General features: G+C 42.8%; 2 protein-coding genes across 2 annotated transcripts; one reads left to right on the top strand and one right to left on the bottom strand.

Moving 5' to 3' along the window:
- The first annotated feature begins 4399 nt into the window (after nt 1-4399).
- LOC138726447 (protein phosphatase 1 regulatory subunit 3E-like) lies at nt 4400-6531 on the top strand. Its single transcript, XM_069868193.1, has one exon. It carries the CDS (start codon nt 4400-4402, stop codon nt 5339-5341), a length of 942 nt encoding a protein of 313 aa, XP_069724294.1. The 3' UTR covers nt 5342-6531.
- Nucleotides 6532-16184: 9653 nt separating this feature from the next.
- On the bottom strand, nt 16185-24735 carry GCSH (glycine cleavage system protein H). Its single transcript, XM_069868730.1, has 5 exons — nt 24563-24735; nt 21721-21800; nt 20451-20514; nt 19397-19528; nt 16185-18832 (listed from the first exon to the last, which is right to left on the bottom strand). The coding sequence occupies exons 1-5, from the start codon at nt 24705-24707 to the stop codon at nt 18735-18737; spliced, it is 519 nt and encodes a 172-aa protein (XP_069724831.1). The 5' UTR covers nt 24708-24735; the 3' UTR covers nt 16185-18734.
- Nucleotides 24736-24980: the final 245 nt, after the last annotated feature.

Raw genomic sequence — 24980 nt, 5'->3', positions numbered from 1 at the left:
GGACATGTGACAGTGGCCACTTTGGATAAGCCCCAGCACTCAGACACTCCTCCCTATTAACGGTTCCATCGTAGTTCTGCCTAATGCCCCGGTGCAGCATCTGCTTTCTCCTAGATTACCTGGCATCGAGACAATTGATAAATGCAGCAGAAGAAAGCTCCCAGTTCATTGCCTGCATTAGTTTTGCCTTTTGCTTTGTGAATCATTTAAATCTTAACAAAAGAGGGGACCAAACATCTCTGCTCAGTTAGTTGGAAATTCTCAGGCATTAGATGGATTTTAAATGTAGTTTGGCAGGGCAGAAATTTCAGGGTCACTCAGTGCTGCATCGGCAGATCGAGAGGCTGTCTTTAAAGGTTTGTATGTCAGCTGGAAGATGCAGAGGTGGGTCAAAAAAAAATGTTATTAGGACTAACTTCTATCCTATGACCATGCTATTTAAATCCGGAAAGGCAGAGGAGTATGTAGGAATGAAAACAATGCCCGAGTGCCATTTCCTAAATCTGTCGGCACCAATTGTAATGTAAGACCTTCTGCTTTACTTATCCTATAATAGAGCTACAACCTGTAGCTCTAGAATTTACACCATGGCTGCTCTCTCCCTGCTGACACCTCCAAAATTATCTTGTCATAAAAATACTGTTTTCCAGTCAAAAGATAATAGTTATGTCTTTAAAGGGGCTAGCTCAGTCAGCACTAATAATTTCTTTATCAGCTTTGTTATCAACGGTGTTATTTAGAAAAGAGCCTTGGATAATGCCCTTAGTATAGCACTGCAAACACACAAACAGATTGGGCTTCTAAACTTACATGTTCAAAATTTTTTGAACCAAATTAAGATAGAGAGGGGGTGGTGCATGGATGCATAACGCTGCATATATTAAGCCGTAGTTTCTGTACGTGTGGCAATGCTTTGCTCGCTTCTAAGGATTTAAGCATTTGCCACGTACAAATATTTACATTGGGCAAAACCAAAAAGAACTTCCTTTTAACAATGGTGTCTGATACTTCCCATTTTGAACTCGCATCACAGTTTCCACATCACCGAAGGATGCATAAGGTTGCAGGCTATTTGAGGGAACATCTGTCTGTAAGTTTGTTAAATTTCAGTGCTCACAACTTTTATTTCATATGTCTTGATAAAAGTTGTGAGCACTGAAATACATCTGTCTTAAAATCATCAGATGAAGACCAGCCTAGTAAGAAGGATTTCCTCAGAGGTGACAGATGTGGTAAGGGTCTCCACAGCTTCACCCCTGGCAAGTGAGCAGGAGAGTAAAAAGAAAGCCGCTTGTGCACTTCCCATGGTAGATTCAGCAAAACATGTCGGGAACATTCAAGATGAAAAAGAGTGAGAAATACCTTTGCTGTGGATCCTGATGAAGTTTACACGGTGACAATGCTCAACAGAGATACAGCTGAGGTGCCCGTGTGTGTGCCAGAACTTGAGGTGTTGGGGGGGAAATTGCAGGCAAAAATTGTTAGCACCTCCAGGATTACCTGGTGAGTTGAAGATTTGACGATTTAAGTCCCATTTAATTCTGATTTTGAAGAAGCCTGTAAATGGCTCTCTTCAGCTCTGCTCTGCAAGAATCATCTGTGAAATTATTTATGGTGGGCATGCATTTTCATCAAGTCTCTTTCTAACCTTTTCTTCACTATCCACATGTCTATACAGTATTGTCATTCTCTTTCAAGGCTAAAGAACCATCAGGCTTCACCTGATGATGGCAAGAGCTGAATTCAACTGAAATTTCTGAACTGCATCCCCCTCGTGTAAATCAGTTTATATAGGTGCTCATCTGCATCTCATACTGCCTTGACCTGGCTAGTCCAAAGCTTATTATGTGGGGTTTTTTTTTTAATTTCTTATCTCAGGAATTTCACTTTTTTTTTTTATGACAGTCTTTTGTTTACTATCTTTGGGGAATCTGTATTTTCAACTTGGTTAAACTCCATTGCCTACAATCACCAGTAAAGGAAGCAGTTGGGGTTTGTTGTTGTTTTTCTGGGAAATATTACCAAGGTTGTGGGAGAAAAGAAGAGGCCTGAAAAAGCCCAAAAGCAAGAGTGTTACACAAGTTTATGAGAAGAAGAAGTAAGGCAACTAAAATTACCAGAAGAGGGGAAGTCAAACTCCACAAGGGCTATTGTGTAAAGTATAATACTTTACTTTACTTTTACTATTGTGTAAAGTATAGCAGAAGCTAAATTACTCTGAATTTGTGTTCCCCACCAAGATATATCCAAAACTGGCTGAATTTCAAACCAATTTAGTTGATCAGTTCTGATAGTTTCACAATAGTTTAAAAATGCAAGGACTTTGCATATTAATGTAAAAAAATCTTACTGTTTACTGGTTTTAAAGTCAAAATAACATCAGCAAACCCAAGTGTTAATGCCTTAGAAAATGTTCATTGTGACAGATGGAAATTACCAAAAAAAAATTCAAAATGTATGTAAGATGTAGCCTTATGGCCTGTTTGAACAACTCTTTGGGTCTGTTCTTTCCAGAGAAGATGAAAACTAAACGTACATTCATGTTATTTCCCTGAAACACTCATTTTTGGGAGGGAGGCACAGGAGAAAGAGACCTGTAGTGCACGTTAAAGGACAAGCGAGACAGTTTTACCATCCTGGGCTAATTAATTCAGATGTAATCCTTTATGTTGTTACTAACTGATTTTTCAAACCCTATCATTATCCTGTGAACATAAAATAACGACATGACAAATCACCGGGAAGCACAATGGGGCCAAATTTAACACTGCTGGGTGTATTTTTTCATTCCCTGGTTACGAACTGTCATTAAAAAGATCTAGAACCCAGCAGCAACAGCACAGGAGTTATTTTCAAACTTATTAATGAAGGAATTAAAGCAGATATTTCTAATAAGAAACAATGGGGTGCTTTTCCCTGTGTTCTGCTGAATGTTTTTTTTTTAACTCTCGGTTCTTACCACGTTTACTTGTCCCATTCTTAATCTCATCAGCCGCATTTCCACTGCCCAGACTTTCAAGGGAACAGCAAGTGCTGCAGATAAAATGGTGAAGGTGTAAAACCTCCTGCTCAGAAGCTAAATCAGAATCACACGTCAACACAGTTCAGGCTCAGGCTCTGGCAGGATGGCCGGATCACTGTTTTTAATGCAATTTACTAATTAAAAACGAGCACCAGATTACGGAAAGTCTGGAACGAAGCGGCTTGCTAAAATAGCGTTCTGGCTGCTTGAACTGCTTGCACCGGAGCCTGCGTTTCATTCAGCTCCAATTCGTTTGAGTATCGCTTGGCGATGATGAATTACTTCTCTGAGAAGCACAGAGCCGTCCTGCCCTCCATCCCTGCTCGGCCTGGGGCCGCTTTTCCCACCGATGGGAACCCGCGGCTGCGCTGCGGCAGGTGGATTTTTTTCAGCAGATGCACTGTAAACGCATTAGAGCAGCTTAGCTGGATTTCTTCCTTCAAATGTACACTGCGAGATCCAACTTGCAAGCCAGCTGTTTCTTATCGGCCCCCTTAATCTGCCGGAGCCCGGCTTTGCTCCTTCCTTTGAGCAGCTATTTCTGGAGCGAGAACAAGAGCGCCGCTCCCAACGCGAATGCGGGTCCCGGGGGGTCCCGGCCGGCCCCCAGCCCCAGCCCAGAGCCGGGACCCGGCCAGGAGGAGGAGGAGAGAAGAAAAAGGAAAAGGAAAAGAAAAAGAAAAAGAAAAAGAAAAAGAAAAAGAAAAAGAAAAAGAAAAAGGAGGAAAGGAAGGAGGAGGAGAAAAAGGAAAAGAAGAAGGAGGAGGGAAAGGAAAAGGAAAAGAAGAAGGAGGAGGAGGAGAAGAAGAAGGAGGAGGAGGAGAAGAAGAAGGAGGAGGAGGAGAAGAAGAAGGAGGAGGAGGAGAAGAAGAAGAAGAAGGAGGAGGAGGAGGAGGAGGAGGAGGAAAAGGAGAAGAAGAAGGAGGAGGAGGAAAAAGAGGAGGAGGAGGAGGAAAAAGAGGAGGAGGAGAAGGAAAAAGAGGAGGAGGAGGAGAAGAAGGAAAAGGAGGAGAAGAGGGAAAAGGAGGAGAAGAAGGAAAAGGAGGAAAAGGAGGAGAAGAAGGAAAAGGAGGAAAAGGAGGAGAAGAAGGAAAAGGAGGAAAAAGAGAAGAAGGAAAAGGAGGAGGAGGAGAAGAAGGAAAAAGAGGAGGAGGAGAAGAAAGAAAAAGAGGAGGAGAAGAAAGAGGAGGAGGAGGAGGAGGAGAAGAAGGAGGGGCCGGAGGAGGAGCGGGCCGGCGTCCCTCGGCGGCGGCCGCCGGGGCTGTCGGGGGGCGGGGGGCCGGGCGGGGGATGCCCCGGGGCAGCAGCGGCGGCTCCGGCGGCGCCGGGAGCCCGCGGGCAGCGCCGGCCCCGCGCTCTCGGCGGCGCTGAGCGCCCATGGAGCAGGCGGGGCGGCCGCGGGGCTCGCCGCCCGCGCCGCGGCTCTACCTGCCGCGCAACTTCAGCTGCGGCGCCTGCCTGTACGGCAGCGCGGCCGAGCCCGACAAGGGCGCCCCGCTCGGCGACGGCGCCGCCCGCCCCGCGGCCGCTCGGGAGGCGCCGGGCGAGCGGCGGAGCTCCCCCCCGCCGCCGCCGCCTCCCCCGCAACAACAACCCCGCGGGCGGGAGCCCTCGGCGCCCGCCGCCCCGCGCAGCCCCGCTCAGCGCCGCCGCGCCAAGTCGCTGCCCACGCCCTGCGAGCGCGGCCTCCGCCCCGCGCCGCCGCCGCCCAGCCCGGCCCGCCGCAAGACCGTGCGCTTCGCCGACTCGCTCGGCTTGGAGCTCGCCTCCGTGCGCCACTTCTGCGAGGCCGACCTGCCGCGGGTGCCGGCGCTCTTCTTCGAGGCTCGCGGGGAGCCGGAGCCGCCGCCCGTCTTCTTCTCCTCGCCGCCCTTCTTCTCGCCGCCGCTGGAGCCGCTGTTCCCGCCGCGGCCCGGCAACGCGCCCGGCTTCGCGGAGCGCGTCCGGCGGCACAAGGTGAGGCTGGAGTGGGTGCGCTCCGAGCCCGCGGGGCTGCGCGGGGCCGTGCGCGTCCTCAACGTCGCCTACGAGAAGGCGGTGTCGGTGCGCTACACGCTGGACGCCTGGGGCAGCTGCGCCGAGCTGCCCGCCGCCTACCAGCCCCCCGCGCCCGCCGGCGGCGACACCGACCGCTTCGCCTTCCTCCTGCCGCTCCCCGCCGCCGCCGCCGCCCTCGAGTTCGCCGTCCGCTACCGCGTGGCCGGCGCCGAGTACTGGGACAACAACGGCGGCGACAACTACCGCCTCCGGGAGCGGCCGCGGCCCCCGCCCGCCCCGCCGCTCGACCCCGACGGCGCCGCCTGGATCCACTTCATATGAACCGGGGAACCGGCGCGGCCTGAGGGAACCCCCGGGCCGCCCCGGAGCTGGGGGGGGGGGGCTGTCTCCGCCGCCGCGGGGCTCGCTCCCAGCCGCTCCTCTGTGAGTTTAATGAGCGTTTTCGCAGCGTTCGAGGATGGTTCGGGTCGGAAGGGGCCTCGAGGCCCTCCCGGTTCCGCGGGCAGGGACGCCTCCCGCCGCCCCCAGGCCCCTCCAGCCCGGCCTCGGACACCTCCAGGGACGGGGCAGCCGCGGCTTCTGGGGGCAGCAGGACTTTTCCCGAGTTCTCTTTGCAGCCGGGTGATCCCCTTTTTCTGTCTCACTAGGGATGTCGGGGGGGAGCCACCCTGCTCCGAGCTGTGGGCGGGGGGGACGGGGGCACCCGGCGTGGGGTCCCTCGGCCTCTCGGTGCCCCAAACCCACCACCCAGCCGGGCTCTGAGCCACAGGGGTATTTTTTTTGCAGGGTTTTTGCAGGGTTTTTGCAGGGTTTTTGCAGGGTTTCCCATCAGGACCAGGGTCCGCGGGCGCAGATGGATGCTCCTGGGTGCGGGAGGTTGGGATCAGCCGCTGTCACCTCTGCGGGGTCAGGGTCAGAGGGCGTCATCCAGCCATCCTGCTTGGCTAATCCTGCTCAAGGAAAGCCCAGCTCCCCAGTGGTGCTGGGTGCGCGCTCGGAGCCCGGCTGACCCGCTCGTCTTCATTTCCCAGCGGGTTTCGGGGACAGACAGCTCAGAACCCTGCGAGGCGGCAGTACAGGTACCCCCAGGTGCAGCCGTGTTCCATCACGCTGTCAAAACGATGGATCACTTTGAAGCAAAGTTATATATTTTTTTACTTTTGAGCTCTGTTGGATACGTTGAAGCATATTTAGAAAGAAAAATAGCGTCACGTACTAATTGCAATGCAGCCCACGGAGAGGTTTGATCAAGTAAAATCCACATGGTGTGTTGCTGGAAAGGTTCGTCGGGATCTGATGGTTGTTCCTGTAGGATTGATCCCATAAAGCTGCTTGTGTTCAGGTCAGCGGGAAAGTCGTGGAATTGGACTGAAGGAACTAGGGATGGCAAGGGTCGAAACCATAATTTTAGTCTGCACCCCAAGCAATGCTTCTGTTTTTATTTCTGTTAACAGTTTAATTACATTTCTTACGCTGAGGTATCGATGCATGAACCTGCTTGTTGAGAAAAAGGTAAAGCTCCAGATTTTCATAATGCTTTCAGTGAGGGGCAGATTTCACAAAGCTGGCTAAATTTAATCAGACAAAATGAGGGAAGTCATATCTTGCCATATAAAGCAGAGGAATGAAAATTACAGAGCGTGCTGACTTCTGCCTTCAGAGGTATGTTTTAAATTATGTTACCAGTAAATGTAGTATTTTCCGTTTTAAACTTACTTTTTCTGGAGTCCAGCAGAATACAGGTTGTGTTGGTGCCAAATCTAGGTGCTAATTTTTCAGGATTTAGGCATGTGTGTGTTTGCTGGAGAGGGACCTCTACAAATACGACTTCTGAGAGTGGTAAAACTGAGGTCAGCATGATCTGATTACTGAGGGCTGTAAGATCCGGCTTTTAATGTTTTGGATCTTCTGTAGATTGTTTAGGAACTAAATGTGGTTTCTAACTGCATTTTTGTGTTCCTTAAAAGGATTAAATGTCCGAAATAGCTTGAGTAATGTCAAGTTCTCACAGAACTTTTTGACTTTGGTGGGAATTGAGAGCACTTTTGTTTCCTGAGGATCTGGTTCAGTCAGAGTAATTAAACTTATAAATTCTGGACAGGGGGAAAGGGTCTGGAAACTTGATGGGAAAAGAGTATTTAATTTCATTTCTTTAGACCACTGTGTCTGATTTATTAGACAGGATAGCCAGAGTAGCCTTTCTGTAGCACTGGTAACTCGGTTTTAGTTTCACAGTCAGTTTTTTAATCCCGGTGTTTTTAATAAAAACAGAGTATACAATAAATGTACTGTCAGCATCTACTGAGTATTTCACATTTTAGAATACTAAGGTCCTGATCTCGTCGTAAAGTCATCCTAAGTATTGTTAGTACTCATTTATAAAGCTAGAATCACAGAACTAGCATCTTAAACTGTTCACAATTAAAGCATATTAAGTGGTGTATTTGATAAAGAAAGCCCAAGTGTCTTTTAGTTAAACTTATTTTTTTTAGAAGAGCCTTAATACTGGAGAGAAGGAAAAGGACTTGTCTCCATTTGAAAGCACTTTGGTGGAAATATAGCCAAACATCTTTCTCTTTGTGTGTAGTAGCTTTCCAAAATGGTTTTTGCTTGGCCTTTTTTACCCAAATAGTGAACCGACAACTGTTTAATGTAGACTTGATGAAAACGCTTGGAGGAAAAAATAGTTCCTATGCATTTTAGAGCAACTGATGCTGCAACTTTGCATATAAATATTTAACAAGATTTCTTGTTTACTGTTCTAATGGCTTTAGAAACATGAAAGGTGCTAAAACCATTTTTAACAGTGAATAACTAACCTTCTAATCTGTTTTGCAGCAAATGGCAGTCTTCATTGTCATTTGATTTATGCAGCATCTACAGGTGTCTCATCGTTTAGAAATCTCCTTATAGCAACTGTAGCTTAAACTCCTTACATTTGGAACCCCTAAATGGATGTATGTGCACCGAGTATACTAGCAAGTTTACTTTTCTTTATGTCTAAGGTGAAATTACTGCTTGCTCTTGGTTGTAGTTTCGTAGTCAGAAGGTGTCTTAATAGACATTTCTCCCTGGCATATGCCAAAGCAGCGCTATGTGGATGAGACGCTTCCACTTCTATCACATTTCTTTATTTCTGAGCAAGATTTATTCAGATTTCCAAAACCACACCCAGTTGCAATGACCACATGTATTTTTATTACTGGCAGTGTTCACGTACAGTTTTCAGTCCTTTAGATTTCAGTCTGATGCGATCTGTGTGTGGCTTGGCTAGAACCACTGTGATAAATGGAGGTGAAATAGAAATCCCAAGTAAGAATTACGTCAATGATGACTTGGAGGAGGAAAAACCTGTGTTGAAGAGGATTAATTTCAACTTGGTGGGGCATCAATCATTTTAATGGGAACAGGAGCAAAGCAAGTTTTAAAAATCATATTTCTAAAGAATATAGTTCCACAAAACGAACTTTCACAGGCAAAGTGAAATATTTGAAATTTTCAAGCCAAGCTTTTTCTGGAAAAAATGTCAGCTGTCTGCATTTTTATTTGCATGAATGGAGCCCACCTTGCCTTCCTTTCCAAATGACACTAGGGTGGTTTGGGCAAGGCAATAATTCTTAGGTTGTGTACTTCACTTTTGCGTGAATTATTCACTGCTTATGTCTCTGCAGATGTACAAATATCTGTCATTTGTTGTGCGCAGTTGTAGCTTTATGAAATGTGCCATGTTATTTTATGTGCAATATAACGATACTTCATACAGCGAGTCAAATTGTACTGGATGTCTGTTTAAGTGGTAGATTTTTGCATGTGGTTCTATGCCTACCATGGCATTACTTTTGGAATCTACCCTCATTATTAGAAATCCTGTCAGGAATCAGAACAATTAAGTGACTGTAAATGGAATTTCAGCTAGCTAAACATATTACTATTTATTAGCGTAAAAGCAGTGGCTGAAACTGTCGTATTCATTTTCAGTGGTTGTACACTATTTCAGGTAAATTAACTTTTTTTTTGTCCTTACACCATTTGCAGGTAGCTTCTTGATGTGAATGCGTGCATCTCGGCATCTCAGTTAACAATGGAATAAGTGCACGCGCTTTGTTTCAGTGCATGTGAGGGGAAAATTTATCACTTGAATGAGCAAATATCTGCTCATGCGTAAGCCTGATCTCTTTACAGATACATGAAACGTTTTTCCATAGCGCCAACAGGCAAACAGCTGCTAATTCTGTATTTTAATGTAAAGTAACCTGCAGAAATACTCAGAATCTGCTTTTGAACGTATTACTAAATATATATTGAATTTTTTATGTGCCTTTCAACATTTCCTAGGAAGAAATCTCGTGTTTCTTTGGTCTCTCACCAAAAGCCCAGTAAATGGCTTTGTCATTAAAATGAAATTTTTACTGAGAATATAATTAATCAGTTCTAACTCCTGGTACATTTTCAGCTGTGCCAGAAATCCCATATCTGTAGCAGCCACAGGAATTTTAATATTTTCCCATACTACAGTGAAAGAAATGGCAGTCACGAAGATGTCTTCCTGATACACCTCTACTGTTACATAGTAAAGTAAAAATAACTGTGACTATAGTTACTATAGCAAAATATATTTATTGTATATATTCACCTCTCGCACAGATATTCTAAATATATATTCTATCTGAAGCCAGAAGTTCTAGTTTTTTATGAAATCTATTCATGAAGACATGGTCTTTTCAGCTTTAACTGTTATTTATCTGATGCTGCATAATGCATATCATTAAAACTTTTGGATCTGTTTAATCTGTCTGCACAGTTTGTATCATGAGATTGAAGCGTTTACTGTAAGGAGCAGCTGAAGAAAATTCCTTTTACCTTCTAATTATACTGCATGGCTTTTTGGCAAATCATTGGGAATTCTGTTTCCTGGATGCGCTTCATGTGTCTGTGTTATAAATATGTGAAAGAATTACTTGCTGAAATGAAAATACTTTTGAGCACTGAAATGAAGGATTTTCAGAAATGTACGTAGTTTAAGGTTGGAAGTAAATGTAGTCAATTTTGCTGTAAAATAAAATCCCCCTAGCCTTATGTAGAGCCGATCAATGTAATTTTTTTTTAATGAAAGCTGGTGACGTTTTACAAAACGAAACAGGTGCAGGGGACCCGAACTGTTTCAATGGGATGATTTTCTCAGGTTCAGCTTCTATGAGAGATTTGCCCTAAAATAGTGAAGTAGTAAATCTTTAAATCTTTAAATCTTTTCTTTAAATCAGTGTACAGACTTGGATGTAGATCTTCCATGAAGAAAGTGACTACTGAGCTATAAACCACAGGCTATTGGTTGGACTCTATCCAACCTATGAATTCAACTTTTAAATTACCTTACAGAGAGGATTTTTGACCCTATCTTATGTGAATAACCTCTTTATGCTGCTATCCTGGCTTTAGTTTGAGCTTTCTGTTGTTGAGAAAGGTCTGATTTTATTTTTAAGCGACATAGGAAGATGATTTTGCATTGTATTTGTTCTGGTGGGGAGGCAGGAAAACTGTTTTCCTTTCAGTGTTAGGTTTTTTTAATTGTAAATAATAGGATGCAGAATAAAAACATGCTTGAAATAATACATGTACCAGTGATTCCAAAGAGTATAGCTAAGAAAAAGGTCCAGTGTGAGATGTGCTTTCTAAAAAACATGCGTGCTTTGATTTAGTAAGGCGGGGAGAAAGTCCTAGTCTCCAGTGGAGTGTATTAATAGCAGGGATTTCTTTCTATGCAATATTATGGTGCACCTGGGTTTCTTAGGGATTAACTTGACTGGTATTGTTGGTGTGTTGTGTATAGAATATTCTGTCAAAAGTGTTATTAGGGAAACTGTGTGTCTTAAATAGAATTATATCTTTTAGGCTCCTTTTTGTCCGATCTGGCTTCACTAAATCACCGTCAGACTCCTTTGAATGATGGTAACAAGACAATATTTCATGAAATTGCCTAATCAAGTCTTACACGTTGTACTTCACTCTCTGTCACTTCTAGGACAAAAAAAGTTGTGTTACTGTTTTAAGTTGTAAAATTTTTGTATTTCTGTATCTTTAAGAAAAAGCCAAATTGTATTATATTTTTAAACTCAAAGAGTTAATATATCTGTCTTTAAAGCGGATCAAAAGTAGTAAAACTGAAATTGGGTGGGATTATTCCTAAATCCAGTTCTAAACCGGTATAATGAATGTTTATGCATCCTGTACCTGGCTTCAGGGAGGGGCACCCTGGCATGAAGTTCATGCATTTTGAGGCTGGTACAAAATGAGCTCTACCTGGGTGCAACACCTGCCTGCATCTGGCCACGAATCCATGTTGTACTGCAGGAAAATTGACTGCTCTGACAGAAAATTACTGTGCTTGGAACGGTTTAAACAAACCTCACTCCTCCCTTAGTGTTACACAGATAATTTCTCTCTGTAACGAGGATGCCGTCTGTTGAAGACGCTGTTCTTTGACGTGTGAGTTTTTATTACTGTTTCTTTCATTTATCTTGACTCTGTTTAAAAAAAAAAAAAAAAAGAAAAAGTTGTTTCTTAACTGTGTATTTAACCGGTAAATTACTTTTGGTTATAGTTTCTTCTGCAATATTTATATTTCACCAAGTAACGTTTGTTTCTAATGTCTGTAAAAGTAATGTAATACCACCAAAAGTTCAAAATCACTGTTTTCTAATAATGCCTTGTAATTTACCTGGCCTTACTGTATTTCTGACAGTTTTCCACCAAACCCACATCTAGTCACTGGTTGTCACAAATATGAAAAATATATATTTATAAACCTGTCGCTTCTAGTTGTCATTAAAGATTAATGATATAAATTGTGAGCACACGATGAATATAAACCTCTTTTTTGAATTGACAAACTACAATTTCCTTTTTTTTGAGGACTGGGGACAGTTATTTTCCGATTCATCTGTGGTGCAGGTGTGAAGGCATGTTTTGATGGACCTGAATATCTGAAAAATGTAATATCTGGGACAGATTTCCCAGCCAACTTACCGGAATTCGTTAGGAGTGTTTCCTGTGGAAGCTGCAGTGATGTGGGCACGTCACGGCGGTAAGCTGGACTTCTGAAGGGTCTTTCAAGAAGATAGGATGAGATTATCGGTTGGCATAAATGTGTGCAGGTGGCTTTAATGTCCGGTATCGTTAACACCATTTTGAACATAGTCTAGCAGTCTGCGGCTCAGAAAGGGATGCCTGTACTTCAGCTGAAACCTCAAGTGCAAGGCAGCATTTAGCTGCCAGAAGCCTGTGCCAGGTGCTAGAAAGTATAGAAACCCTGGCCTTTCAGGAGAGGGAAGATGTGAGATGTGAAAAAAAACCGTGCCTTTTATTTTTTAAAAAAATAACAGTTAAATTTTTTCAGTGCTGAAGGACTGGGCGGTAAGTTTTTAAGCCCCACGTATATTAAGCAGTAGCTGCAGTCAAGCTGTGTCTTTAACCAGCACGTGCCTTTCTTTCCAGTGGTGATGCAGAACTGGGGCTGCCTAGGTGTTACCTCAATGAATCATAGGGACTTTTGCAAATATTCATTCTCTATTAATGGCAGAGTTCAAAATATTTGCTTCTGGAATTGTTAAGATGTGAATATTTTCTCAGTTTCTTACTGTAGACAGCATCTTATCCTACAATGGGAAGAACAGTTTTCAGCTTTTCTTTAACCAATGCTTTTTAAGACGTCTTCATTATAATACAGATAAAAACCATATTGCCCTAAGGAGGAAAAAATGCTACATGTTTATTCTTAGGTAATTAGTACAACTTATTCTTCTATGCCCTGTCAGAAACATCTGATTAGCTGTCTCATTATTGATAGTAATAATAATGAATAATGTTTTCATAATTTTCTTTGGAAGGGCAAAATAATTAAAATATAGCCCCAGATTTCTGTTTTTTCCTAGAGGGAATGCGTTCTGATTTAACATCTTTCTAATCTTTTTGTTCAAGTAAATATAAACTCTTGGCTCACATAAATTACAGAATCCAGAACTGTTTTCTTGAGGTGCCTTTATATAAATATTAGACTGCAGAACAATAGAATGTAATTTCCCTTTTCGTTTTGGTAAGACGTATGCTTTGAGTTTAAAACTGCTGTTGCGCTTGACTGATCGTTAGTTAATGAGATTACAGTTCTGGGTGAAGATCATGATGAAGTCACGGTGCTCCAAAAGGAAGAACAAAGAATAGTTTTGCATTGTTCTTTTGTCTTGGATTAATTTAGCTTTTTGTCAGCTCTTACCTGGGACAAAGTGTGACTATAGTAAGTCATGTATGAATGAGAATTAAAGTAGATAGTCTGATTAATAACGAGTATTAAAATGTATGAAGCATTGATAATATAGTGCTACTACTAATGATGATAACAATCCCTATTTCTTAATGCCTCTTTCTGAGTGCTTCTTGGAATCTAGCGACTATTTTTGGTCTGGCTGATGACTGGAATTGGCCCAGGGGCTACTGAATGCCCTGGCTGTCTCAGATCCAGGAGCCTCTCTCACCAGCAGAGGCGGCAAGAGTGAGGAGGATCAGGTATGGAGAGATGGGAGGAAGCAAAGAGGAGGGAAGGAGGTCAAGAGTCTGGTCTGTCAGCAGCAGGGAACAGATCAGCTTAGGTTCTCATACCTCTTTCCAAGAACTCCTGCTGTTGTAATGATCTAGAGCCATGGTTCCCAGCCCTTTTGGACCTCAGGATGACCGTCTCTTCTTTCTGGCTCCCCATGTATAGAGGGGCAGGTGCAAAGGAGAAACAGGGATTGTCAGTGCTTCCACTGTGGAGTTGCTCTTGGCAAGGCTGTGTTAGATTCCCTATTAGAAATACTACTTTAGGTCACATAGAAGCAGCGGATACGTTAAACAACTGTGTTGTACTTAGTTACTCTGTGAACCCATGGAAGATGTGGGAAGTAGACAAAACAAATCCTATTGAGGTTGTGAACAGCTGAATTTTTTATTTTGTCTAACACGTTTACCAGACCAGCCTGATGTAAGAAATGCCCTTTAGTCTAACAGAAAGCTGCAAAAATGTTGCATTTGTAGATGAGGATGACACGTTGCAGTGTAAAAAGAGCTGTGCAATGGTGACATGACACTGCTTTTATCACTGGCTTTGTCTTTCCCGTTGTGGTGCAAGTCAGGGGTTGTCAGAACAGACAGGAATTGCCAAAAATACTTAATTCTCTGTCATTTTCTCTTGATCTAGACCCTTAGAGGTGTTCTTGGGTCCTAAATGCCTGCTCATCCTGCTATCTTGTGGATTGATTTTCGTGGTCAGAGAAAGGTACCAGTGCTGTACCTCCATTGAAATACATCTCTAAGCAAAATACATTCGATAGCATAAATAATTAAACACACCAAACAAGTGACAGAGAAAACAGCCTAATAGCAGAGGTTGTAGGATGCTTGTACTGCATTAAAATAGATCAGGTCTGAAGTGACTGAATTATGCTTTGTCAGGAAGAGAGGGATATCAATATTGTGAGGCAAACTCTAACCACAGACTGAATTCTACTGCCAGGGACTGTTCCTCTAAGGCTGTGTCTCAACAACCATGGGGGAAGTGGAGAAAATTACACAGAGGACACTCCTGAGCTGCTCTCAGCATTTGTCTGTGCCATCTGCTGCGTATCTGGCTGGTGATTTACACTGATGGGCATTGCTTGGCAGTCTTTTAGTGTTGTTTCCCATCCATGAGGTCTTATTCCCTGGAAATGCCAAAGGATGTTCAGTTTTCCATCAGTCCGGTCACGTTTCACCACATGGGAACAGGTTTGTCAGCAGGAATGGTGCTGTTCTGGGTAGGTGCTTTTGCAGTCTAACACTGATGCAGCTGCATTAACGTGAAAGCTGCTGATGGAAGAATGTTTTTCCCAGAGCTCCCAGGCAGTCTCCATTCTGTTACTGAAAAGCTCCTTTTGACTTAATGGCTGGCATCACATTGGGAGTTTGGGAAGATTTTAGACCATCCACATGCCCCCCCCCCTTCCTATACTGAGGGCTGCAAGGAGGGGAAAGAGGAGACTGTAAGGGGGGGAAGAAAGCTGGCGTTTAGCCTGTTAAACATCTTTGATGAAGCAAGAGATGCTTAATGGTTTTGTGATGGGCTGGGAGGCCGAGCTGCCGCTCCTTGCTCCCCTGGGACCATCCGCGTTGCCTTGGTGCCACCACTGCCTGACAGCCCAGCCCGCCCCGTGGTGAACTCGCACAGTTCGTTAGTTATGCACTGTTCTTCATTTTCTTTTGTTTCTCCAAAACACACAGTGTGGGTCGTGCGATTTCTTTGCCTTTTGTTGTGCTAAGTCTCCCAGCACCCAACCGAACAGCTTTGCGTGCTCTGCTGAGGATCATTCTCAATTGATTTATTGGTGCGGTCCTGTTCAGTCCCCAGACAGATGTTATATCCTTAATGTGTCAGTTTGGTGTATTAAATGGGAGCCATTGCTACAGGAAGATTGTAAATTCCCAACCTATGAGCATAAAGGAAAAGGAAAGAGGGTCCTTATCCACAGAACTGGCTGGGGATACCAGTTAAGGGAGCATTACAAACTGATCTGCAGCACCTCTGCTCACCAGAGCCCCATAGGTCATTGTCTGACGGCTAATTTAATGACGGTGATGCTGACATTGTCCTTATTTTACACTCGTCAAAACACCACCAGCTGTATTTTATGTATTTTTGTTCTTTCATACCATTGACTTTTTCCCTCTGGGGAGAAGTTACACAATTCGTATTTATATACACATGATGGGTCGAGGTTCCCAGGCACCACTTCACTGGTTGAAAAACAGACAAAAATTTAGGTGTTCAATCTTTTCAGGGTTGATATTGATAAAAATCTTGGAACTACTTTTTTAAATCTATATGTAGTTTTCTAAGTTGACCTTTTATTTTTCAATTAGATAATGTGAGAGATAGAGAGGGGTTGGTACTTGTGAAACAGAAAGGAAGCGGTGGCGAGAATAAAGGTGATGATATAATTAACCCCTATGAGATAATTATTGGTTGTGGGTGAATTATGGAAATCATTATTTGCCATAAAAGCAACCTCTCTATAGAGTCTATAATGTTTAGTATCCGGTAATTACGAGTGTTAAGTTCTTAAGCTCAGAATCAAGACTTAACAGGTCACAGAAAAAGTGGTTATTTTGTAAAATATCATCTCCTTTATTTGTTTTCTGTAGGAGCACACACTGATGAGGCAAACAAGTTTGATGTTTTCCCCTACAACTGATACAAAAGCATTTAAAACTGTGTCACAGACCAAAGCTAACACACATTCACTCCATCTTTTTATTTTGATGAAAGGCATTCATTATGGATTCCTGTTGGCAAGGTTTGCATTCATGCTCTTGCAGAGTTTGGCTCCAGCCAGCACACGGTGCTTTGCCTGCGGCTTCTTGGTGCTGCTGAATGTAGTGAAATGATGGGATTGTGTGGAAGCTGGGAGCTCTGCTTGAGTAGCGTCTATCAAACATAGAGAATACATTCTTTTGGCTGCTCAGTTTAGGTGGCTGGGTGAAACGTAGAAAGATACAAAAGCCTTTGCTCCGATAGACATCCTTTAGCCTAAACTGCAGAACGCCAGAGCCCTCAGCATAAAACACACAGGAAAAGTACCCATTTTGTTCCCATTTTAAGGGGAATTGGTAAATATGATAAAATCACTTAAAGGTCATATAAACCCCTGAAAGAACAAAGAATAGAGAGGTTCCTGCTCCTCCTCTTTAAACAAAAGCACATCCATTCTCCACCTGTACACCGTGAAAGAGAGGTTGGAGTCTGTTTCAGTTGGTTTCTCCAGAAAGTTATCATTTATCCATACTTGTGCAATCTTATAAACACTCCTAATACACACAGGAGGACAAAGCTTGAGGAAGACTTGTCAGTTTTTAGGATTCCCTAGGTTCCTTAGAGAATTACAGAAACTACTGTTTCAGATTCCATTGATCAAAAGGAAGGAATACGTTTTAAGGGAAAATTTGTATAAAAATGCATTACAGTGCTCTGGACCAACCTTTAAAGGGAGATCTGCAGGGATCGTATAGTCCATGGCAATGAGTGCAGGGCCTATTATTCTGTATTAAAGTTGGAAAAAAACAGGGTGGAAGAAACAAGTGACAAACTGAAACATTGTCCTGCATTCCTATCTCTATTCCCTGCCCTCATTCAAATTTGAAACAAACTTTCTTTCCCTTTGGAAAGTGCACAGGGAGGTCAAAGATCCAAACTGAAGCGGAAAGTCTGTAAGAAGCCAGGAACAAGCTCCCAGCTCTCTGGGCCCTGAATGTTGTCACAATAAATACTGCATGATACTGTGAATAATGGAGAAGTACTGACAGGTTTTAAAGCATTTACACTGGGTTTACTGGAGCCTTTCATTTATCAACCATTGCCAAGCTAAGGTTCCTGTGGAAGTCAAACCCACTGCTTCCTCTTAGTCACTTTGCCGTTTAACTGCTAGGGAGAAGACAGTTTTATCTTAAACACATAGTGGAGTCTGTCTTGACAGGGCTTTTATCTGTTACTCATGTAGGAAAAATTAGCTCCTAGGATTTAAAAAAACACCAATTACTTTGATAATCCTTCAGATCGTAAAAGAAAGCCCTACATTTTTATACATCAGGAAGCTTTCTGTATCCCCTGCAGGGTATTCCTGCATGTTAGAAAATGAGTATGATTTTTGCCTTCGTCATCATATAAGCATTAAACATCCCCCTTCTTCCTCTTAGATCAACGTACGGATACTCAGTTTTTGTTCCTGTTTAGTGTTTAGCTTCTAATCGGCATTTTAAAATTGTGGAAAGAAGTCTTCTGCTTTCATTTATGCGTTTGCAAAGCAGAAGTTTTAATCTCCACCCTGTGCTGTTGTTAGAACAGTGTGCCTACTCGATCTTAAAGATGGACAAACGTGGCTCCATTATACAGCAAACTATTACTAATCACACAATTTTCACAAGTACCTGCTTTTCTGAAATCCCCACAATTGCTGGGCACAGGTTGTAGAATGCCTTAATTACCTGTGGCATAGTTAGTAAAAAAAAAATACAGCCTAAACAATCCACTTCAGAACCCTGATAAACTATTACTGCACAAGTTTTGCGTACTAAGCAAGCATATAAATCAGAAGACAAGGACCATACCTTCTGCCTCAAAGGCAGGACTAGTTGATTACACAGTAAAATGAAGAAGGAAAACAAGAATTAATATTCTGTAAAGAAGTAAAAATCATTACAAGAGGTAGTTGATATGGCTTCTCCTTTTTTGGTATCACCTTTGCAACTCTAATTAGGAAAAACATTAGGAGGTTATGGAGGCAACAGAAAAGTATTTCAGGTAAAGCTGTAGTCCAGATTACAAGAACAGTCACGTGCCTACCACAGCATTACCACATTAAGGCTGTTACTGCTAAACTTGTCAAATTAATCTTAGGAAGTATATATTTTAGCAAATAAATTGTTTTCCAAAACATTACAGATAATATCCTGAAGTTACATTAATCAGACAACAGAATGAAGAACCCTCGCAGATATGCAGATGTTAAACGCTCTTATCACTGCAACGATTTATGGCCTTGTATATGTGATCAAAAGTGGTATTTTTCAGGTTGCCAAAACTGTATATTCTGTACTTCACTGATTGATGACAAACTACACTGAAATATTTTATACGGATTTATTTCATAATTCCAGCTCAGTCCTCAATGGATTTTATGTATTTCTCATAGGCATCTTCGTTCATCAGTTCATCGAGTTCAGCAGTGTTTTCCACAGTCATCTTGATAAGCCAGCCTTAAGTTAGGAAATTAAAAAAAGAGTTGTTAATAGCCTACGAGAAGGATGCATTCATGTTACTGCTTTAGAGAAGTCCTCCCCTTTAGCACTAGTAGGATCAACAGGATTTCTTGTGCAACCAAAACAATGTTTCAATACTTTAAAAAAGGGACAACCAAAAGCCTGCCCTAAAGAAACAGCCTTGTGAGTCAGAGCAGCTGTCTGATGTAGTGGTGTCTGACAGTGCCGTTAAGGTGATGCTGCCTAGAAAGACTAGAAGAGCCTGAGCTCTTGATACCATGAGCTGTTACAAGATCAAGAAAAGAGAAATGTGATCAAGGGAAATGGATTTAAATTCAACCACAGTCTATGTCTGAGAAGAACATGTTGTAAAGCAGCCGTCAGCACAGACATGACTAAAATAAGACTTTCATGTTAAATTTTGAGTCTTGAACTATATTCAATATATTCCATTCAGCTCTCCACACCATTAAACTGGATGAACTAGGAAGTGCAGAGCCATTTGTTATAGCAAGAATCCAGGTGTTATTCATTATTAAAATAAAAAAATTGACATCTTACCATCTTGATAACAAGATTTATTGACGAGCCCTGGATTATCTGCAAGGGCAGCATTAATCTCAGTCACTTCTCCTGAGAGAGGAGAGTAGAGTTCACTAGCAGCTTTCACACTTTCCAAAGCTCCAAACTCATCTGAAACACAGAATATGATTGAATACTTTTAAGAGGAAAATATGGCACACTAGTTTTTTCAGCCAGACGTTCTGGTGATACCCTGGCCATTGAAGAATTGTCTTGATCCTGAGCAATGAAACTGTCAAGAAACTGAAGTCACCAACTTTATGACAATAACCAGCAGTATTAAGTTTTATATTTATGCCCCTGAGCTGCACTGGGGAGCTTGCAGAACGCTAGAACACAGAAGGGACAGAAATTTCTTATCTTTGGCTAATTCCTCGGCTGACGCCCTATAGCATACGACATGATATCAGGTTAGAAAGAGCCACATTCAGCTCTTGCTGCAAGAGACCTAAGCAAGCCTTTTATTCACAATTTAAGCCTTTTTATACCTGTTAATGCTCACTCTTCTTTAACATGGAAAATTACATAACTGAATGATTAAGAACGTAAGAATTTGTGGTCACTAATAAGCAAAACCCCATGATTACAGCTGATACTCAAAAATTACTGAGTTTGTATATTCATAGAAAAATTAGAGCTTGGTATCAATTAGATGTTTCACATCACGTAACTTGTGAAATACAAAATGGCAGAATTACAAATAAGGCAGCTTAAACACTAGCACGTCCAAATCAAAACATAAATGTTAAAAACAGGACAGAGATAAAATTATTAAGAGAAGACATTTCAAATAGTTTTAAATAAGTGTCTTCACAGTATAATAAGCAGGTGTTTTCTGCTACCATGCATAGTTTGACAGTGAGACTTCAAAATCAAAGCTGTCTCTTGTAGAAATACATGAATTTGGTTTGTGGCCAGAAGATGTATATTACTATTAATGAACATAAAGATTACTTCATAAAATTAATATTTGCAAAGGGAGAGGGGGATGAGTAGAATAGTCAATTCATTAGAAATCAGAGCTGAAACTTACCATTTTTACTCAATTTTGTCCCAACTTCTGGAAGACTACAGTAAACAACATCTCCTAAGGCTTCCTTAAAAAAAAAGCAAAAGCATACACTAAGGAAACTGTACATAGGAGAGATCCAATACAGTAATACTAGAATCACTCTATATAAGTAATCTCAGTCTCTAAATGTAGCTCTCATTCTTTAAGGACTGCATACTTTCATGTTTTCTTTTTAATCATTTAACTTGAAAATCTGTTTTGCTATCATGCGCCAAATTATTGTTTATCTATGACAGCGTTAATAACCCTTAGGCTGAGTTTACATGGTTGCATACAGATTTCTGCAGGCAGAATGAAAAATAACTCTCAGGTAACATCTGCTGATGATCTTAGCATCAGCTACAGTAACAGCCATTTTAAGGGGAACAGTTCCCAATGATTTGAGGGAACTCCGCATGTTACAAAGCACAGAAGATTTACTTCCAGTGCAATTTGAAATAAAGTACCATAATTCCTCCCCAGAGACATGGGCAACTCCAGAGCTGTTAGCATACAATTTGCCCTTACCGAGTTAATAAAGAGCCTTATCACTGTAAGAAGCAGAACAGGCTTCTGCTCTTCACTGACTAATGCACCTCATCTCACAAAAAAACAGGGATCTTGCAGAGCATCAATGTTGTTCACAGAAAACTGAGATTATGGAAAATGCTGCTTGTCCCAAGAAATGTTAATTCCCCTTCACTGACAGCCTCTCATATCAGATTTTCTTAAGTTTCATATGCAGTTGATCTGTATCCTGAAAGTGGCTGTGACTATTCCAAATCAAGTACTTGCACAAGAACAAACAAAAATCCAAAGAAACTCCTGTCCTGGAGTAGGAAATACACGGCACGCTGTACTTCTATTTGCAATTTTTCTTTAGCCAGAGGCATTGCACTATATTCATGTTCAAGGGAAATTTGGCCTATAAAGTGCACGATATCCTCTTCACACAGCCATGAACTCCTCAGGCCTATAGGAATCAAAGTAATAAAGGTTTTAAATTCTGCTGAAACATTAAGTTTCTCATCAGGTTTGGCTCTTATAGGCTCAATCTGAAGTCATATGGAATTTATCAGAATGCTGAATCAGCACTCGCTTCACAAATAACGTGATAGATCCGAGTCCAAAATTCACGCTCATTGTCTAGCATGTGCAATTAGAACAATAAAAAACGAACTGTCCAAAGAGCAAGGACGAGAGCAGGTACGCGTAAATAAATGCTGCAGGCTTGGGTAAGGGGGATCAATACCTGTGCAAAATTGCTGATTCCTACTGTTCCAATGCCATTTTCAACTGATACCCATTCATGCTTGTCTGTGAATTTGCGGGCTAAAATGAAACAAACTTGATATTTCAGAAATACGTGACATGTTGCTCGCTTAAATACAGTTAACACATTTGCAGACTTAAACTCTAGGTTGGTTTTTTTTTTTTACTGAGGTTCAATTTTGTTTGTTTTTCTTGAAAAACAGTTTAAACAGTGCATACAATTTACAGAAGCATTTTGTTCTGCCCATGACATGCTTATTGACACTGTGGAAGCTTGCTAAGGGTTCTGCATTTTCAGTCTGCTTTGTTTTCTTACTTCCATGGTTTCCCCATACATACTTTCTCCCTCCTCCCTTTTCTTTTTTTAAAAAAAAATTAATTTATTTTTAATTTTCACTTGTAGCACCTATCCAACCAGGCAAGAGATGTTGCAGAAGCTGGAGAAGGTAACTTCTTAAACAGAGCTCCCTGGGTGCCAGAGTAGAGCAGGGGAACATTCCTTTTGAGTTCCAAATTCTTCTGTCAGGCTCCTCCTCTGGGCTGGACTCCTTATACTGGCTTCACTTCTGAAAATCCTTCTATATTTGCTAAACTTGAACATGAAGGAAAACAGAAGTTCTCCCTGTAGACCTGCTAAAATCTTTCCACTGTCAGTCCTACTTTAAGGAGTTTCAGTTGTAGTGATCCTCTTATTTCTGTCTGAACACGTGTTAAGAGAAGCAACTCTCAGATAAAACATTTTGTCTTTGAAGACGGCCCAAGTCTTACAGACCTAGGTAGAGCAATGCATGGTTTTCCAAGTACACAAAAAGTTTTGAGCAAAAGGCAAATATGGAGAGGTTTTTTCCATGAATTATCACTCAAAAACAACAGAGTATTTTAGCTGGCGTTATTTATACCTACATTAACCTCTCGGGACACATTCTAATGTAGAGAAGAAATCAAATGTCTTAAATTATTTTAGATCAAGACATTAAACCCATAGGTAATAGGAATTCCATTGGAAATGAGTAATAAACCGTAACAATGGAGAATTACATAGAATCTCAAATACAAGTTGAATGTTTGTGACATTACCCATACCACAAAGAAGCTAACCAGTATGTTTTTATGTTGGATAATAATATCGTATACAAATTATTTATAAAGCAAGGTTAAAAAAAATCCACCGAAAACAAAAGAGAAAATACAAACAATTTCCATGATCGGTTTGGAATGCAACAGCGAAGTGTTCTCAACAGTCAGAAGAGCACATAAGCTTCTTATAGAGGAAAAAAAATGAATAATGATAAATTCTAACCATACAACAAAAACCACTGCAAATAAAGTAAAGGTCAAATTAAAAAGAGTTAATAAGTAATCGCAAAATTTGAACTTTGAGCTTATGTGATCAGCCATTAAATAAATCAAATTAAAGGAATATGAAATGTCAAAGCATACCAAATCTCTTCTGAGCATTCTTTTTCAGAAGAGCAGCTAAATTTACTCTAGCTTTGTTCATTTCAACATGACTTTGGTTTTGGCTTAACTAACACATTCTGAATTCAGACCTTCATTTAGTTTAGCCTGCCTCTATTAAATATTTTGTAAATATATACCTGAAGAATGCAGAAAAACTCACACCTCCACAAAGAGGTATACAAATTTTTTCCTCTCTGCCTAAAACAAAAGCATAATTTATGTTATTCCTTCAAGTTATATCTATAGAAAAACAAGGGGTATATTAAACAGAAAAGTGAAAAAAGCTTAGATCTTGACTCACTTAAGTTGCAAATACTGACTAATGAATGTTATTTCTTTCTCTTCTGGCAAAGGCAGTTAAACAGATAGTCTTTAAAGCTATCTGGAAGGAAATGTGTGACCTCCTCTTTACTTTTATAGAATATTCTTCTCTTCTACATTTTCAACACTTCTGTTTGCTAGAGCAGCACAGATTCCGCTGTTCAGACTTTGGTGGCTAAGTTCCATTCAGAGAGAGCTTTGACAGCAGCAGATAAGTTCAGAATTAACTACACAAAGTGCAAAATCACACCAAGCTCCACTGTGCAAGTTCAGCTCCTGCCTTGGCCCTTCTGTCGCTCTACAGCCAAGCTCCCTCAGCACCAAACAGGCCCTGAAAGCCCAGCTGCCCACACCAACCTCACTGCTGAGGCTGCTGCGGGCCCCATTTCAGCGCTACCAACAAGCTGATCCAGGATGGAAAGTTATCCACTATTTCACTGGGTTTATTTTCTCCATGCTTGGCCCGCTCAGTGAAGCCTCAGGCTGGGGCCAGAGGGGACAGAACCGCAGGATGGAGACCAGGGTCGAAGCTTACTGCCCACTGAGGGAGTGAACCTGCTCCTCGTGGGAGAAGGCATTGAGAGCGGCAGCAGGGAGCCCTGAGAGTAGGGAGGCACCAAGCACCCCCTGCTCCAGCCCACGAGCACCTGCCAGGCTTCAGGCATCTTGGGGGCTTCCCTGGTCCCCACACGGGTCCCATGATGGGAGATGATGCCCCATCTTTGCTCCCCTCAGTCCTACTGCCCTGTCCCCCTTCCCTCCATCCCTGCTCCTTCCAATTCCCATTTCTCCCACTCCTGCTCCCCCAATCCCTCCTGCTCCATCCCCGCTCCCCCAATCCCTCCTGCTCCATTCCCGCTCCCCCCAATCCCTCCTGCTCCATCCCCGCTCCCCCCAATTCTCATTTCTCCCATCCCTGCTCCCCCAATCCCTCCTGCTCCATCTCCGCTCCCCCAATCCCTCCTGCCCCATCCCTTCTCCCCGCTCCCCCATCCCCACTGCCCCAGCCCCGCTCCCCCCGCGCTGCTCTCGCCACTCACCGGCCAGCACGGGCGCGCTGGTGCGCAGCCTGCGGGCCGCGGGCACCCGCAGCAGCGGAGGACGAGGATGAAGAGAAGGCGGCGAGAGGCGGAGGCAGCTCGGCGCCAGGACCGGCCCGACGCGCCTCAGCGCCCTCCACGCCATCTTTGCCGCGGGCGGGCGCGCGGGGAGGGGCGGGGCGGAGGGGGCGGGGCGCGTGGAGCCCCGCCCCTCGCGGGAAGGGCGGGAAGGGAGGGCGGCACGCGCGGGGCTCCGTGAGGGAGGGGGTGAGGGCGGCGGGGGCTGCCGAGGGGAACCGCGTCCCTGAGCAGAAGCCGCGATTGATACTGAAAACGTCTCCAAGTCAGCTCTCTAAGGCTCCTTTTGGAGTTTTAGGAGGCGAGCATCCCTCATCAGCCTGGACAACACAGGGAGTGA

This window comes from Phaenicophaeus curvirostris, chromosome 14 (assembly GCF_032191515.1).
Source record: "Phaenicophaeus curvirostris isolate KB17595 chromosome 14, BPBGC_Pcur_1.0, whole genome shotgun sequence".
NCBI lineage: Eukaryota > Metazoa > Chordata > Aves > Cuculiformes > Cuculidae > Phaenicophaeus > Phaenicophaeus curvirostris.
Note: the sequence above shows the minus strand (reverse complement) of the source record. Positions and strands in the feature narration are given on the sequence as shown.